The following is a 12,233-nucleotide window of genomic DNA, read 5'->3' on the forward strand; positions in this document are numbered from 1 at the left end:
TCATATAACTATCCTAGTTGCCCCGATAAGATGTAGCTTGACTTGTAGACCTAAAACTTGAGCGCGCTGAGATAGGTTGAGTAGTCGGCCCCTCGAAATGTTCAGGGCCTCTCAATCGACCTCCATCTTATTTATGTCCATCTTCTGTCTTCACCCCCGCAGCTGAGGAATCGCCAAGTTGTTCCACAAACTGCCTCGCTGCCGCCCATAGCTCAGCTTCCTTATCCTTCCCTACAGTGTCCTTCCTGCTATTCAGCCAGCTGACATCCAACGGGTTCGAAACAACCGTTCCCCCTACGCCAGCGCCTGGTAAATCACCGGTCCTCGAGGCCGACTCCGGCGCTAGGATAGCAGCTTCCTCCAGGGCGTATACCTGGCGACGTAACCTGACATCAATGGAGGAAAGGAGCGCGAAGTACTGCGATGTTGCTTCTTTGAACCGTGCTTTATGCGACTCAAGGGAAGTGTCCTCGGGGGAGTCACCCGTTCTGGCGTTTGTGAGGGCTTGGATCGCGAGACCAGCCGAGTGTATCAGTTTTGCAACATCCTGCGGGCAATCAGCGTCCGCTAGCTAATTGACGACCTTGACGACTGCGCAAGCTTGTTTGCGTCTGTCTTGATAGTGGCACGGAACTACCTCCTTACCTTGTCCACCTCGTTCAACTGCCGGATTCGGTCCGCTGAAGTAAATACTTGGTCTGGTTGTGCAGAGCTCTTGCCCTCAGTCATCTCTTTGACATTTGAGGGATTTCACCCGGAAATCTATTTCATTGAAACCCACTTGATGATGAAGTCAAAGCAAGAGTAACTGGAGCTATGTCATCACGTGCAGTGATGCCAGGCAGCGATGGATCTGATTATATAAGCCAGCTCACAGCGCTAACCCAAGTCAGTCCTAGCTCGATATCAGAAACGTGACTTTGCAAGCCTCCCGATTTACTGAACCATCCAAAATCAAATCACTTTGGCATCTTATCCTCGCTATTCGTTCAGAACGCAGCGAAGCCAAAAAAAGACGTGACAGTCAGTATCTGGACATCTAGCGTCGCGCCATGTCTGCGCCAGGCGGGGCTCCGAGCCCTGCACCTCGAAGTGCAAGCATCGGCCCCGGTGGTGGTGGTATGTCTATGCCTCCCCAGCAGCCCATGGGAAATACCACTCCAGTGGGAGCACCGACTCCGGGTCCTCCACCGCCGCCACCGAGTGGTGCGATGTCGCAGCAGAATTTGAACCAAATAGTGAGTACTGAAGATCTTGATGCATAAGTTTCGTGGGTTTTGCGCAGACTATCTCTCATGTGTTGGTGTTTTTCGTCGTTTATGAGCGGCTTGTTTTGGCTGTGTTGCGCTTGAACAAGCATGTGTTCGTTTTGAGACACCGCTGCGGCCGTTCATGTGCCTTGCAGACGAAGTCTGTAATGGTTCGGTGCTCATTTAGCGGCTTGGTTACATCATGTATGGAGCTTTTCTTTACTGCGTTGCTAATGATATCTAGGTCATTGATTACCTGGCCAAGAAAGGATACAGCCGTACTGAAGCCATGCTGCGCATGGAATCAGCTAACCAAGAAATCGATGGTCGTCCTTTGCCTCCTCTTGGCGAGGATGCACGTCCCAAATATAGAATGGGGTTCGGTGAGTATCACTATAAAGCATATTATTAGTGATATACTAATGCGGCATACATCTAGATATACTGAAGGCCTGGGTCGAAGACAATCTAGATCTGTACAAGGTAGGCTACTTTGTCATCATTAACACGGGCAATGCTTATCTTTGGACAGCCCGAACTTAGGCGCGTTCTGTGGCCGCTCTTTGTCTATTCTTTCCTCAACATGGTGACATCCTTTTACCCTCAAGAGGCCAAACAGTTCTTTGATATCAACAAGAACCTGTTCCTTCCTGAGCACACAGACGATATCCGTAAACTCGAGCCCATCAGTCTTCCTGAGCATGTTCAGGACAACGCCACGGCCAAACTCTACCGGAATAACAAGTATCGCTTAGTACTCAGCAACCCAGCATTTTCAAACCTTATGCAGTTTCTCGAAAACAAGTCGAAAGAGGGAGGCTCTGTTATGTCCGCTATTCTGAGCAGCTACTGCACCATCATTACCAAAGAGCGTGCGTCAGACGATCGTTTCAGCTTTGCTGCTATGTTAGGCCAAGCTGGAGCAGGGCAGACATTTCCCGCTGAAGACGAAGGTATTCCCGGTCACCATCCTGGATCGGCCTACACCGGCGACAATCCGGCAATGGCTGGAACATTACCCCGGCTCCGGCTGGGCAAGCTTCCTATGGAATCAACGCTTGAGACCGACGTACGAGGAGAATTAGCAGACGAAGACGTGAAGAACCCTCCGGCACCAGGCCACAACAGTCTCGTGCAGGAGTTTGACCAGATGATCAAAAAGGAAGAAGATGAAGAAGCGCCCAGTCGTGCCGATATTCCATACCCTCCCTCGACTGCTCGCGATGTGGCTCTGGAAGTTCAAAAGGTAAAAGAGAATCGTGATCGGTTCAGGATTGAGGGCCGGACGGGAGGTGTTGGTCCTGCAGTCAGTGTTTGCATGTTCACATTCCACAACACTTATGACGGGTGCGTAATGACCGTTTCTGTGACTGGAAGTTTTTATTAATGAAGTGAACAGAATCAATTGCCTGGATTTCTCCGACGATAATATGCTCGTTGCAGCTGGTATGCAGGAGTCGTATATTCGTGTTTGGAGCATGGATGGCAAGAAAATCCAAACAACCTACGACAACGTGGATGATGCGCCCCCGTCGAACTCTCGTCGTTTAATTGGGCATTCTGGTCCAGTTTATGCAGTTGCATTTGCGCCTTCTGCCACACGCTCAGAGGGCGCTGTCGCGCCGACCAACGCCCGTTGGCTGCTCTCTTCGTCTGCAGACAAGACCATCCGACTCTGGTCTCTTGATCTATGGCAGTGCATGGTTGTCTACAAGGGCCATGATCAGCCTGTTTGGGATCTTCAGTGGGGCCCTTTTGGTCACTACTTTGTTTCTGGCGGACATGACAAGACAGCTCGTCTCTGGGTTACCGACCATATTCGTCAGCAGCGCATTTTCGTCGGCCATGACCAGGACGTGGACTGCGTCTGCTTTCACCCGAATTCCGCCTACGTCTTCACTGGCAGCTCCGACCATACGGTCCGCATGTGGGCGGTCACCACAGGTAACGCTGTACGAATGTTCACTGGTCACACCGGCAATATCACAGCCTTGGCTTGCAGCAGAGACGGCAAACTTCTCGCATCCGCAGACGATCAAGGATCCATCCTCTTGTGGGATCTGGCACCAGGGAGACTGTTGAAGCGCATGCGCGGTCATGGAAAAGGAGGCATCTGGTCCCTAAGCTGGAGCGTTGAGTCGACTGTCCTGGTCTCTGGCGGCGCCGACGGCACTGTCCGTGTGTGGGACGTCACCGGCCCAGCCCAAGATCCATCCCAGGGTCGTGTCGTCGGAGACGGCGGAGCCGGCACAAAGGTCGATGGTGGCAATCCCTCGGCCGCTTCAACCCAACCCTCGACCTCGGTTGCTCCGGGAATGGGCAAGAAGAAAGGAAAGGATGTCGTCGTGACTCCTGACCAGATCAGCGCCTTCCCAACGAAGAAGAGCCCGGTCTACAAAGTCAAGTTCACCAACATGAATCTGATCATTGCCGGCGGGGCTTATCTTCCTTGACGAGAAATTGTGTGTTTCGTTACGTTGCAAAAAGTGGCGCCAGATACCCGTATTGTATTTTGATCTGTCTTCCCTTGCATTTCCCATTTGCTCACTGGACCATCATGAGGCTTGGTGGCTTGATATTTGGCGGCGTCGTGGGAGGAGGCATCGGTGTTACGTTGGCAATAGTAGAAAGAAAGTCCCCGGTTTTCCTCTGTCCAATAATGGTTTAATCAAATGGCGTTTGTTAAGTCTACAGCCGATGGCAATCCTTGCAACATTAGGGGAAAAAAAAAGGATATCTGCGCTACTCTACGGCTTGTGCAAATGTCCCGCGCTGCTGCCACCATGCAAAGCACTAAAGGAAGCACCAGCACCCGCCCCCTTCTGCATGGCAGCGGAAGCCCGCATATCAGCCACCTTTGGCGGAAGCACCAGAGCGCTCCGATCATTCCGCTTATAGAAGTCCACCAAGATCTGGGCCGTCTTCGCTGGCATATCCTCTTGAATGAAATGGCCCGCTTCGGGGAGGACCTGGAGTTGATATTTCCCTGCAGAACATACTGTCAGCTGTAGAACGCGGCCAACAGCCAGCGAGAAGCCTAAAACAAACCTTGCATCTGGCCGATCATCAACTCCTTATCCAGTCGATCTGTGCCGGCCAGCAGGAGGAGTTTACCGCCGCGCGCCTCCAGGAACTTCCGACTGAGGCCGATGAACCAGTCTTCCCAGAAGGGCTTCGTGGCGGAGAGGTTGGTTCGCCAGACCCATGGTTTTGCGGGGTCTGACGGCGTTTCTTCTTTGTATAGGAGGGATGGGACGGAGACTCTGGCAGAGGCTCTGTTTCGGATTGTTCGGGAGCGTGTGCTACAGCGATATGTTAGCTTCTAGTCAATATTTGTTTCAGCAATGTTGAGGGAGAGAGATTGGTTGACGTACTGCCACTCGACGCCCGATGTCAACGAGGGGAATCTAGAAGGACGCGTAGAGAGATATTTCTCCATGCTTTGGAGGGCATCCATGGCCGATCCTGTGTCGCTTATCATCAGTAAAAAGAAAAATCCTCGAAATTGACAGGCCCAACATACCCTCGACAACATCCAGCACCGCATAAGCCAAGACTTTGTTGCCGAGCTCCCCCTTCTTCGCAACATCAGTGATCACCGCACCCCCAAGACTATGCCCCACAAGAACCAGGTCAGGAAGCTCCTCCCAGCCCATTTCCGCCTGGGTCTTGCGAGCTACGTAGACCAGGTCTTGGTTGAGCGTCTCAAGACTAAGATCTAGTTCGGCGGCGCCTCCATCCGTCCGTTGCACCGAGGTGCGGCCGTGATCGCGTGCGTCTAGTGACAAAATCCCTGCTTTGGGCAGGATCTTGCGGATTTCTTCTGCACAGGTTGCGAATGAGAGTCCTGAAGAACCAGCGCCATGGTGCATGACGAAGAGTGGACCCGAGTCCGTGGGTGGCGTGAGATAGACATGGTGGATGATGCGGAGAGTGTCGGTTTCGCGGGTTAGAAAGAGCTCTTTAGCAAAGAAGTCTGACCAGCTCAGAGAGGAGGAGTCGGAGGATCTGGATGTCATTAGCAGGATTCTCAAAACATTTTAATGAGTCTGTGGGGTTAGCTGGTGAATGCATTATGCACCAGGATGCATATGCATCTGCAGTATAACCGTGCAAACGTACCCCTGACTAGCTCTAGCAAACAGCTGCCTGCTCGGCGAAGGAATCACAGTTCCTGTAGATGAGACTGAAGAAGAGTCCTCATCATGACTGCTTTCCGCGGGGTGGTTCATTGACGAAGACTCGGATAGAAGAGGGGCTTCGGGCGGCAACTTGGCCAGCTTTGATTTGGCAAAAGCCTTGTGAAGATCGCTCATGAGCAGTCAATGTCTATGGCTATGGTCTGATTATAATGCTTCTTTATCGCTGTCAGAGCAAATGCGTTTCAGGGAGCGAAGTTCAGTTGGCCATCTATCCGGAGATGGCGTTGTGATAATGTGGGGTTGGTCCAACCTGAACAGGGTGTTCTGAAAACTGGACTAGATATAGCGGATAACGGGAGAGATAGGGCTGACGTCTACAATGGTCGTTTATATAGTTGACTCAATTTTTTATCTTAGTATCGAATCTTTGTGTATCTGCAAAGCAGATGTTTGATGAATGTGGTGTTGTGCTTGTTATAGTAGGTGGGCAGTCTAGGCGGGTGGGTGAGTAAGCACCATTTGCTACTATAACTAATTGGTATACACCATCACCTTCACGTAGACGAGGATGGTCGCTTTCATCGTGTCCGGCACGATAACACGACCATTTATAAAGTCAATCCAATCAATTCTACTTGTTCAATCCGGCCGTGGTACAGTGGTGCGAGATTGTGGCCCGGTTATCATCTTTGTGTTGGTGCGTAGGTCACAATACAAAGTACAGTATATATCTATGGATGATTGTAGCAATGGCATTTTTGCATATGGTACACCATTTCTCCGCCATTTTTGCTGCAAAAGTAGAGAGGTAAGACAATCACATATATCAGGCCGGAGGCGGGCTTCTTTGTACAGGAGGGCTTCACCATTGTAGATGGCTTTCGCAAGGAGTTCACTCATGCTCTGCCCACAGGCGCCTCGCCAGAGCACCTCTTCCTTGCAGGTGGGCGGTGGATGATGATCTTCGCTCTGCATCGGTCAGTGAGAATGGGTCGTTAATTACGCAGTTGCAGAGTATCCGTGTCGCCTCATTCAGGGCGAGAGGGCTGGTGTCTGTGTTGACTGTGGTAGCTCCATCATATAACTGGAAAGACATGATGGAACACAGGACAAAACGCAAACAAGACTGATTATGCAGGAAAAGGCGCTATATGAATGTCGATTTCGGAGGTGATACCGTCTTCAGGGCTGATGTTACACCTCGTGGCCTAAAGTTCTGCATACTGGTTGATGAAGTACATTTGAGATGGCGATGAGAGCTTGGGGGGATGGGAAGGTCTTCAAGAGGCGTGTTTCCTGGTTATCTGTGTTAAAGCTGCCCAAGTAGATGGTTCGGTGGTCTCCCCAAAGCGGGAGGGACTTATTGAAACAATAGCCAACAGAAGCCGTACAATTAAGACCATCTCCAGCTGTGTAGCCAAGCGAATCCAAACATAATGCCTCTATAGGTGCCTCAGGCACTATTGCTGTAATGAGTAATCGATATCACGTGTCTGGAGGATTGTCGATGACCTCACTGCGTCTGCAAATTTGGGATCTGCGGGAGCTGTGGCAATGGATCATTAATGAATGCGTCTGTCTACCGCCAAGGAGGGGAGATCCCGATGATCAGCTGGTCTCACAGCTCCATTTCCGGCGGCAAACATGGGTTTATCTACTCCCAGCTCCTGTTCGGTATTACAAGCTCGACCTAATGAACCACTGTCTGCTGCGTTCGCCATGACGTCAATTTCACCTGGCTTAGTATCAGTAGCAGGTACCCCTCTATTGTAATTATATATTGCCTATAATCTACCTATTTATTCTTAGTCAAGTCCAATTTATTATTCTTTGCGTGATATCTCTGACAGAATAGTCATAAGGACTCAACTGACATCTATTACCGAAGTCCTACCTATGACCTAGACCGCGCAGAGCTCAATGGTTTCACTGTGGCGCAGGAGCGGTGACTCGGAGCGAGAGGAGCAAGGCCGTGATGGAGATGATAGATCCAGAGGACAGTATCAAGAAGCAGATGAACGGACACGGCTTTTACCCAGAGAAAACCATGGATATCTGAGTCCCGATGATCCTGCAGTAAGTTGCCGATGCTGAAGATAGCAAACCTCCTGCGTTCGTGTTTCTCTAACATGCTTTTACTATCAGGTATCCCCTTACAATCTGTGGAGTGTCAGGGCTCTCAGAGCCTTTTCCTCGTTCTGTCTCGCGGTCAGTTTCGTCTGGTGGACCTTCCTGCTCGTCTCCATCTTCGTCAGCCCTCCGATGATGCACAGCCGTGGCTCTGGCTTTTTCAGCTTCGCATATACCACACTCACCGTCGGCTACCTCGTTATCGCGCTGCTATTCTTTACAATCCCATCAAAGGCCATGACCATATCCGGCATAGTGTTGGCCGTCTTCCTCTTCGTGGATATGTGCATTATCCTCGGTGTACCTCAGCTGCGCGTCGAAGAGGGCTGGGTTGGTATCGCCTCGGTCGTCTGGGCCACCCTGATATCCATTTTCAACGTCCTTCAAAACCGGACCGTTGCTTGGGGCAAGAGGGAGGAAGAGGAACGCCTTACCGGACGAGAGGAAACCCGGCGGTCCCTCCGGGAATGGATCGCTGTGCTTATCGACACGATCTTCATGGTTGTATTTGCGATAGTTTCCATCCTCTTCACTGCAACTCTGATCATCCGCGCCCGCGATGCCTCCCTCCCCGCCCCGGGACAAAAGTACCTCGTCCACGGTGAGAAGTACCAAGTCCACCTCGCCTGTGTCGGTCCCCTGAACGGCACCGCCGACGGCAACGGAAAGAAACCGCCCACTGTGCTCCTCGAAGGCGGCGAAGGCCCAGTCGAGCACTCCCTGCAACCCTTCATCGATGACGTCTACAAACAAGGCCTGATCGACCGCTACTGCTACTGGGACCGACCAGGATACGCTTGGTCCGACAATGCCCCCTCCCCACACTCCGCCGGCATGGCAGCTGATGCTCTCTCCGAAGCCCTCGCGCTCGCCGGCGAGGAAGGACCCTGGATCCTGGTTTCCTCCGGCATCGGCTCCATCTACAGCCGCATCTTCTCCAGCCGCCACCTCCTCGAAACACAGGGCATCATGCTCATCGATGCCATGCACGAGGACTACCTCGGCCAAGTGGGCAACGCCGGCCGCGGCTTCCTGCTCTGGCTCCGCGGGGTCCTCTCCCCGCTAGGCCTGGACCGCCTCTTCGGCGCCTTGTTCAAGGGCCGCACACGCGAGGACCGCGTCTACGGCCGCAGCGCGTACCAGACGGACAAATTCCTCAAGGCCAAGTTGCAGGAAAACCTTGTCGCCGAGTCCATGACTGCCTCCGAGATCCAGACGGCGCGCCATGTCCAGATGCCCGATACGCCACTTGTCGTCGTAAGTTCCGGGATTGAGGTCCGCAGGAGCGACAAATGGGCCAAGACACAGGAGGATCTGACGAAGATCACGAAGAATTTGAAGGAGTGGGATATCGTCAAGGGTGCGCCCCACGAGGTGTGGAAGACCACTGAAGGTCGACAGGTGCTGGGAAAGAGACTCAAGGAAATGGTAAAAGGCGAGTGATGATACACAGTTCTGGGATGATTACTATTCTCCATTTCGGGTTGTCTATCAATTTGTAATGTATCTAAATTGTCTTACGATTGTGATGTCCTCATGTTTGTCCTTCTATATGCGGTCCATCTTTCTTTGGATATCTGTGTCTTCTCTCGGGGATCTACCATTTCATGTAATTACTACCTAAGTTATGATGACAAAAGCAATTAGTAAGGTAAATCGTCCTGTCTGATCATTGCAGTCACTCTCGTGACGATCATCAAGCGCACTGGTATGGTGCACGCATAGACAACGGAGAAAAGCCTCTCAAATCAGAAAGACACTAGCTGTAAAACTATTACAAGTAGGTAAACTATTACGACTAGGTATACACTCAATGGAGCTCTCGAACCGTGATCTACAAAAATCAGCCATCATTTCTGGAGTGCAGCGGACTGCGGATCTTCCTCATCCAAATAAGGGCGGTCTTCATGAAGGCTGGACAGATTCTGAAAGCCCATACCAGCAAGGAATCGTAGGAGGAACGCAAAGACACAGATGAATATCGATGCAATGGTCACGAAGATTGGATGCCGCATACCAACAATGAATGGCTGGACGATCTCTAGGCATAAGGTCGGCACAAAGAGGCGTAATTCGAAAAGACGCGTATACCCATCCATTGGAGTATGGGGAGAGGGTACATTTTGTTCCGAATTTGCAGCACGTTTCTGATAGGCGGATAAAACAGTTTCCACATGCACCATGTATGAAACTTGAACTTGTGGCGAGGTGCACTGCGAGCTGTGTAGAGGCTGGTATAGGGTCAATGTTATCGGAGTAGAACTGCGTAGCTTCTGCCAGTGGGGAACCAATCTTGAGGGACGTGACAGCAAACCGGCTAGATGCTTCAAAAATGTGTCCTCTTTGGATCTGCTAGACGAGGCTCCATAATTGGTGCTCAGTGACTGCAAGAATGCAGCTCGAGACTCAGGCGAAAGGATAGCGCGAAGCAGTGGTAATCTATCACTGGTGGGTATTGGGGCTGGAAATGGCTTGTCCGGATCCCCTAATAGAACACGATACGCATTCTCAACACCGCCATGGGCGAATCTCTGCTGATCATGAGGCTTATGAGGGCTCGAATCGATCCATGTCTCTCTTGGAACAATCGAGGAAACTTTCTGTTCGGATGGGAAATATTCCACACAGCGAGAATGTGGCTGAGGCCATTTTCGAGACTGGGGAAGACTGGTGTACTGTGATGGCGTGGGATGCTTGTGCTCCGGTGAGATTGTACTTGCTCGTGGTTGTGCGTGGCCAGAAAGCTTGAAACCCTCTCCCGCAGCATCAGCGATGAAAGGAGGCTTCGGTGGCCTTGGTGGTCTCCGATTACTCTCATCTTCATTCGTCAAGCGCGGAGCTTGGACGTTCTCTGAGCTGCAATCGGGCCAGGTGATCGAGGTGATGTTACACTGATGCAATGAGAGGGCGCTTTTTCTGTTTCTTTCCTGGTATAGGTGTGCGGGCGAAAGCTGCTTTACCTGTCCGCTTTCAGACGCCGGACTATTAGTTGGATTCGTGGGCAAGGGCTCGTCCAAGATGAAGTGCTTATCAGGCTGCCGGCTAGACTGCACTGTTGGAATAGTAGATTTTGCGTTCGTATTTCGGTCATTCCGAACTCCGTCGAGCTCGCACACTGGAGACGGATCTGAACTGCTCGGGTAATCGCCGAACAAACTGCAAATGTCGTCCTCCGATTCCGTGAGCTTGGTCTTGGTTCGAGATTTTGAAGGAGTGAACGGTGCATTCTCTAGCAGATGCTCCTCCAGCGTGAACTGCAATGTATGTGAAGGGCTGAACTGTCGGTGCGATGTAATATGGTCCATTCTCAACTATTGTAGGTACCTAAAAATGGGCAACGGCAGAAAAAAGATCTGTGAAGCTTGTCAATTAGCTATAATGAATCGAGGAGAACTTGGAGAATAATAAGATTGCGGGCCAAGTAAGGAAGTTTAGATAGGTTCCGAATCCAATTCGGGAAGGCATGATCCAATCCACACAACAATCTCCTGAGGGTTAGGTCTCTATCCTTCACAGAGTAGGGCACATGGTAGGGTAAGGTGCAAGTATTGTTGAGAGAACCTTGCCGGAGAATTGTTATAATTCTACAAGTTCAGAATTGCAATCGCGAGTGGTTATGTACATCAGGTATCTATTTCAGGACGGCTTGCAGGGTCTCCAGAACCTGTGACAACATTAGCAATTGAGTATAGCCTCGTGCTAGCGCGTTCGTGGTTGACCTACCTCGAGCTCAATCTTAGCCTCAGCAATGTCCTGCTCACTGCCACTACCATTGGCAATCTTCTGGGCCTCGGCGATCTGGGATTTGACAGCCTGTAATTGAAAGATTGGGTCAAAAAAGTATATCAAGACATTTTCTTCGTTTCCACAACTTACATCGGCGCTGAAGTCCTCGAGGGGGTAGGCCTCCACGGCGTTGATGCTCAGAGCAGAGTCAGGCTGAACGACGGCGAAACCACCAGAAACTGAAGAACGCAGACTCGTTAGTGCGATGCTATAGGAAGCAATGCGACATCTTCGTGGTCCCACGATATCGCAGCGCAAAGCTCAGCGGGGTTGTCCGGACGTACGGAAGAACTTCTTGTTGGCACCACTCTCCTCAACGATCTCAACAAGACCAGGCTTCAGCTGCTCAATGGAAGGAACGTGGTTGGCGAGGACACCCATTTCTCCGGACTCGGCGGGGATGTTGACCTGGACACTGTAGGGGGAGGTCATCAGTACGCATTCAAGCCATCTTCAGAATTGCCGATCGTGAACGAGGGAGGAGTTGGTCGTCACGTACACGTCGGCCGACTTGAAGATAGTCTGTTGCAAAGTTCTCATATTAGTTTCCAACCTATTAAGACGAAAAGGGTGCGTTCAGTTATCTCGGATCTTACCTGGTGAGGAAGGGCCAGAGAAAGCTTGATCTTGTCCGACACAGCCTCAGCGTAACCTCTGCGCTGGAGAGGAACGCGGAGAGCAGAGGGACGAGCCCTGAGAGCAGAGCGAGCGAAACGAAGAGAGCTCATCGTGCAATGGATGGAAGGGAGAATGTGGTGATGGTATCTCTCTTGAACCTGGGTCAAAGTTGAAAGGTCGAAGTCCGACTGCCGGTTGTTCCCTAGCGGCTCTTCTAGTCACGTGATAAACGCGGACCCAACGCCCGAGAATTCAACACTGATATTAGCAAGTAGTTGAACCACGAGATTGTTTTTTATGTACGAGG

At 51.2% G+C, this 12,233-nt stretch overlaps 4 protein-coding genes across 4 annotated transcripts; 2 read left to right on the forward strand and 2 right to left on the reverse strand.

Annotated features, from left to right (window-relative positions):
- Positions 1 to 947: 947 nt before the first annotated feature.
- AFUA_1G03070 (putative transcription initiation factor TFIID subunit) lies at positions 948 to 3,703 on the forward strand (the record flags this gene model as incomplete). Its single annotated transcript, XM_744964.2, has 5 exons — positions 948 to 1,238; positions 1,495 to 1,633; positions 1,690 to 1,733; positions 1,783 to 2,597; positions 2,650 to 3,703. The coding sequence occupies exons 1-5, from the start codon at positions 1,053 to 1,055 to the stop codon at positions 3,701 to 3,703; spliced, it is 2,238 nt and encodes a 745-aa protein (XP_750057.1). The 5' UTR covers positions 948 to 1,052.
- A 294-nt stretch (positions 3,704 to 3,997) lies between these two features.
- On the reverse strand, positions 3,998 to 5,847 carry ppe1 (putative ribosomal protein/carboxylic ester hydrolase (Ppe1); the record flags this gene model as incomplete). Its single annotated transcript, XM_744965.2, has 5 exons — positions 5,373 to 5,847; positions 4,774 to 5,258; positions 4,625 to 4,715; positions 4,299 to 4,552; positions 3,998 to 4,236 (listed from the first exon to the last, which is right to left on the reverse strand). The coding sequence occupies exons 1-5, from the start codon at positions 5,564 to 5,566 to the stop codon at positions 3,998 to 4,000; spliced, it is 1,263 nt and encodes a 420-aa protein (XP_750058.1). The 5' UTR covers positions 5,567 to 5,847.
- Positions 5,848 to 6,097: 250 nt separating this feature from the next.
- Positions 6,098 to 9,249, forward strand: AFUA_1G03090 (DUF2417 domain-containing protein). The gene is made up of 2 exons (XM_744966.2): positions 6,098 to 7,468; positions 7,538 to 9,249. Exons 1-2 carry the CDS (start codon positions 7,313 to 7,315, stop codon positions 8,963 to 8,965), a joined length of 1,584 nt encoding a protein of 527 aa, XP_750059.1. The 5' UTR covers positions 6,098 to 7,312; the 3' UTR covers positions 8,966 to 9,249.
- Positions 9,250 to 10,155: 906 nt separating this feature from the next.
- On the reverse strand, positions 10,156 to 12,091 carry AFUA_1G03100 (F1F0 ATP synthase subunit delta). Its single transcript, XM_744967.2, has 6 exons — positions 11,905 to 12,091; positions 11,808 to 11,830; positions 11,593 to 11,723; positions 11,399 to 11,487; positions 11,246 to 11,335; positions 10,156 to 11,186 (listed from the first exon to the last, which is right to left on the reverse strand). Exons 1-6 carry the CDS (start codon positions 12,034 to 12,036, stop codon positions 11,154 to 11,156), a joined length of 498 nt encoding a protein of 165 aa, XP_750060.1. The 5' UTR covers positions 12,037 to 12,091; the 3' UTR covers positions 10,156 to 11,153.
- Between the last annotated feature and the right edge of the window lie 142 nt (positions 12,092 to 12,233).

The sequence above is a fragment of the Aspergillus fumigatus genome, chromosome 1, assembly GCF_000002655.1.
Source record: "Aspergillus fumigatus Af293 chromosome 1, whole genome shotgun sequence".
NCBI lineage: Eukaryota > Fungi > Ascomycota > Eurotiomycetes > Eurotiales > Aspergillaceae > Aspergillus > Aspergillus fumigatus.

What these genes read in the sequence shown, in the direction of transcription:
- AFUA_1G03090 (XM_744966.2), top strand. Translation starts at nt 7,313, where the DNA reads ATGGTTTCACTGTGGCGCAGGAGCGGTGACTCGGAGCGAGAGGAGCAA. An exon ending in TGAGTCCCGATGATCCTGCA is followed by an intron (nt 7,469 to 7,537) that starts GTAAGTTGCCGA and finishes TTTTACTATCAG; the next exon opens with GTATCCCCTTACAATCTGTG.
- AFUA_1G03100 (XM_744967.2), bottom strand. Translation starts at nt 12,036, where the DNA reads ATGAGCTCTCTTCGTTTCGCTCGCTCTGCTCTCAGGGCTCGTCCCTCT. An exon ending in CTCTGGCCCTTCCTCACCAG is followed by an intron (nt 11,831 to 11,904) that starts GTAAGATCCGAG and finishes ACTTTGCAACAG; the next exon opens with ACTATCTTCAAGTCGGCCGA. An exon ending in TCGAGGACTTCAGCGCCGAT is followed by an intron (nt 11,336 to 11,398) that starts GTAAGTTGTGGA and finishes TTTCAATTACAG; the next exon opens with GCTGTCAAATCCCAGATCGC.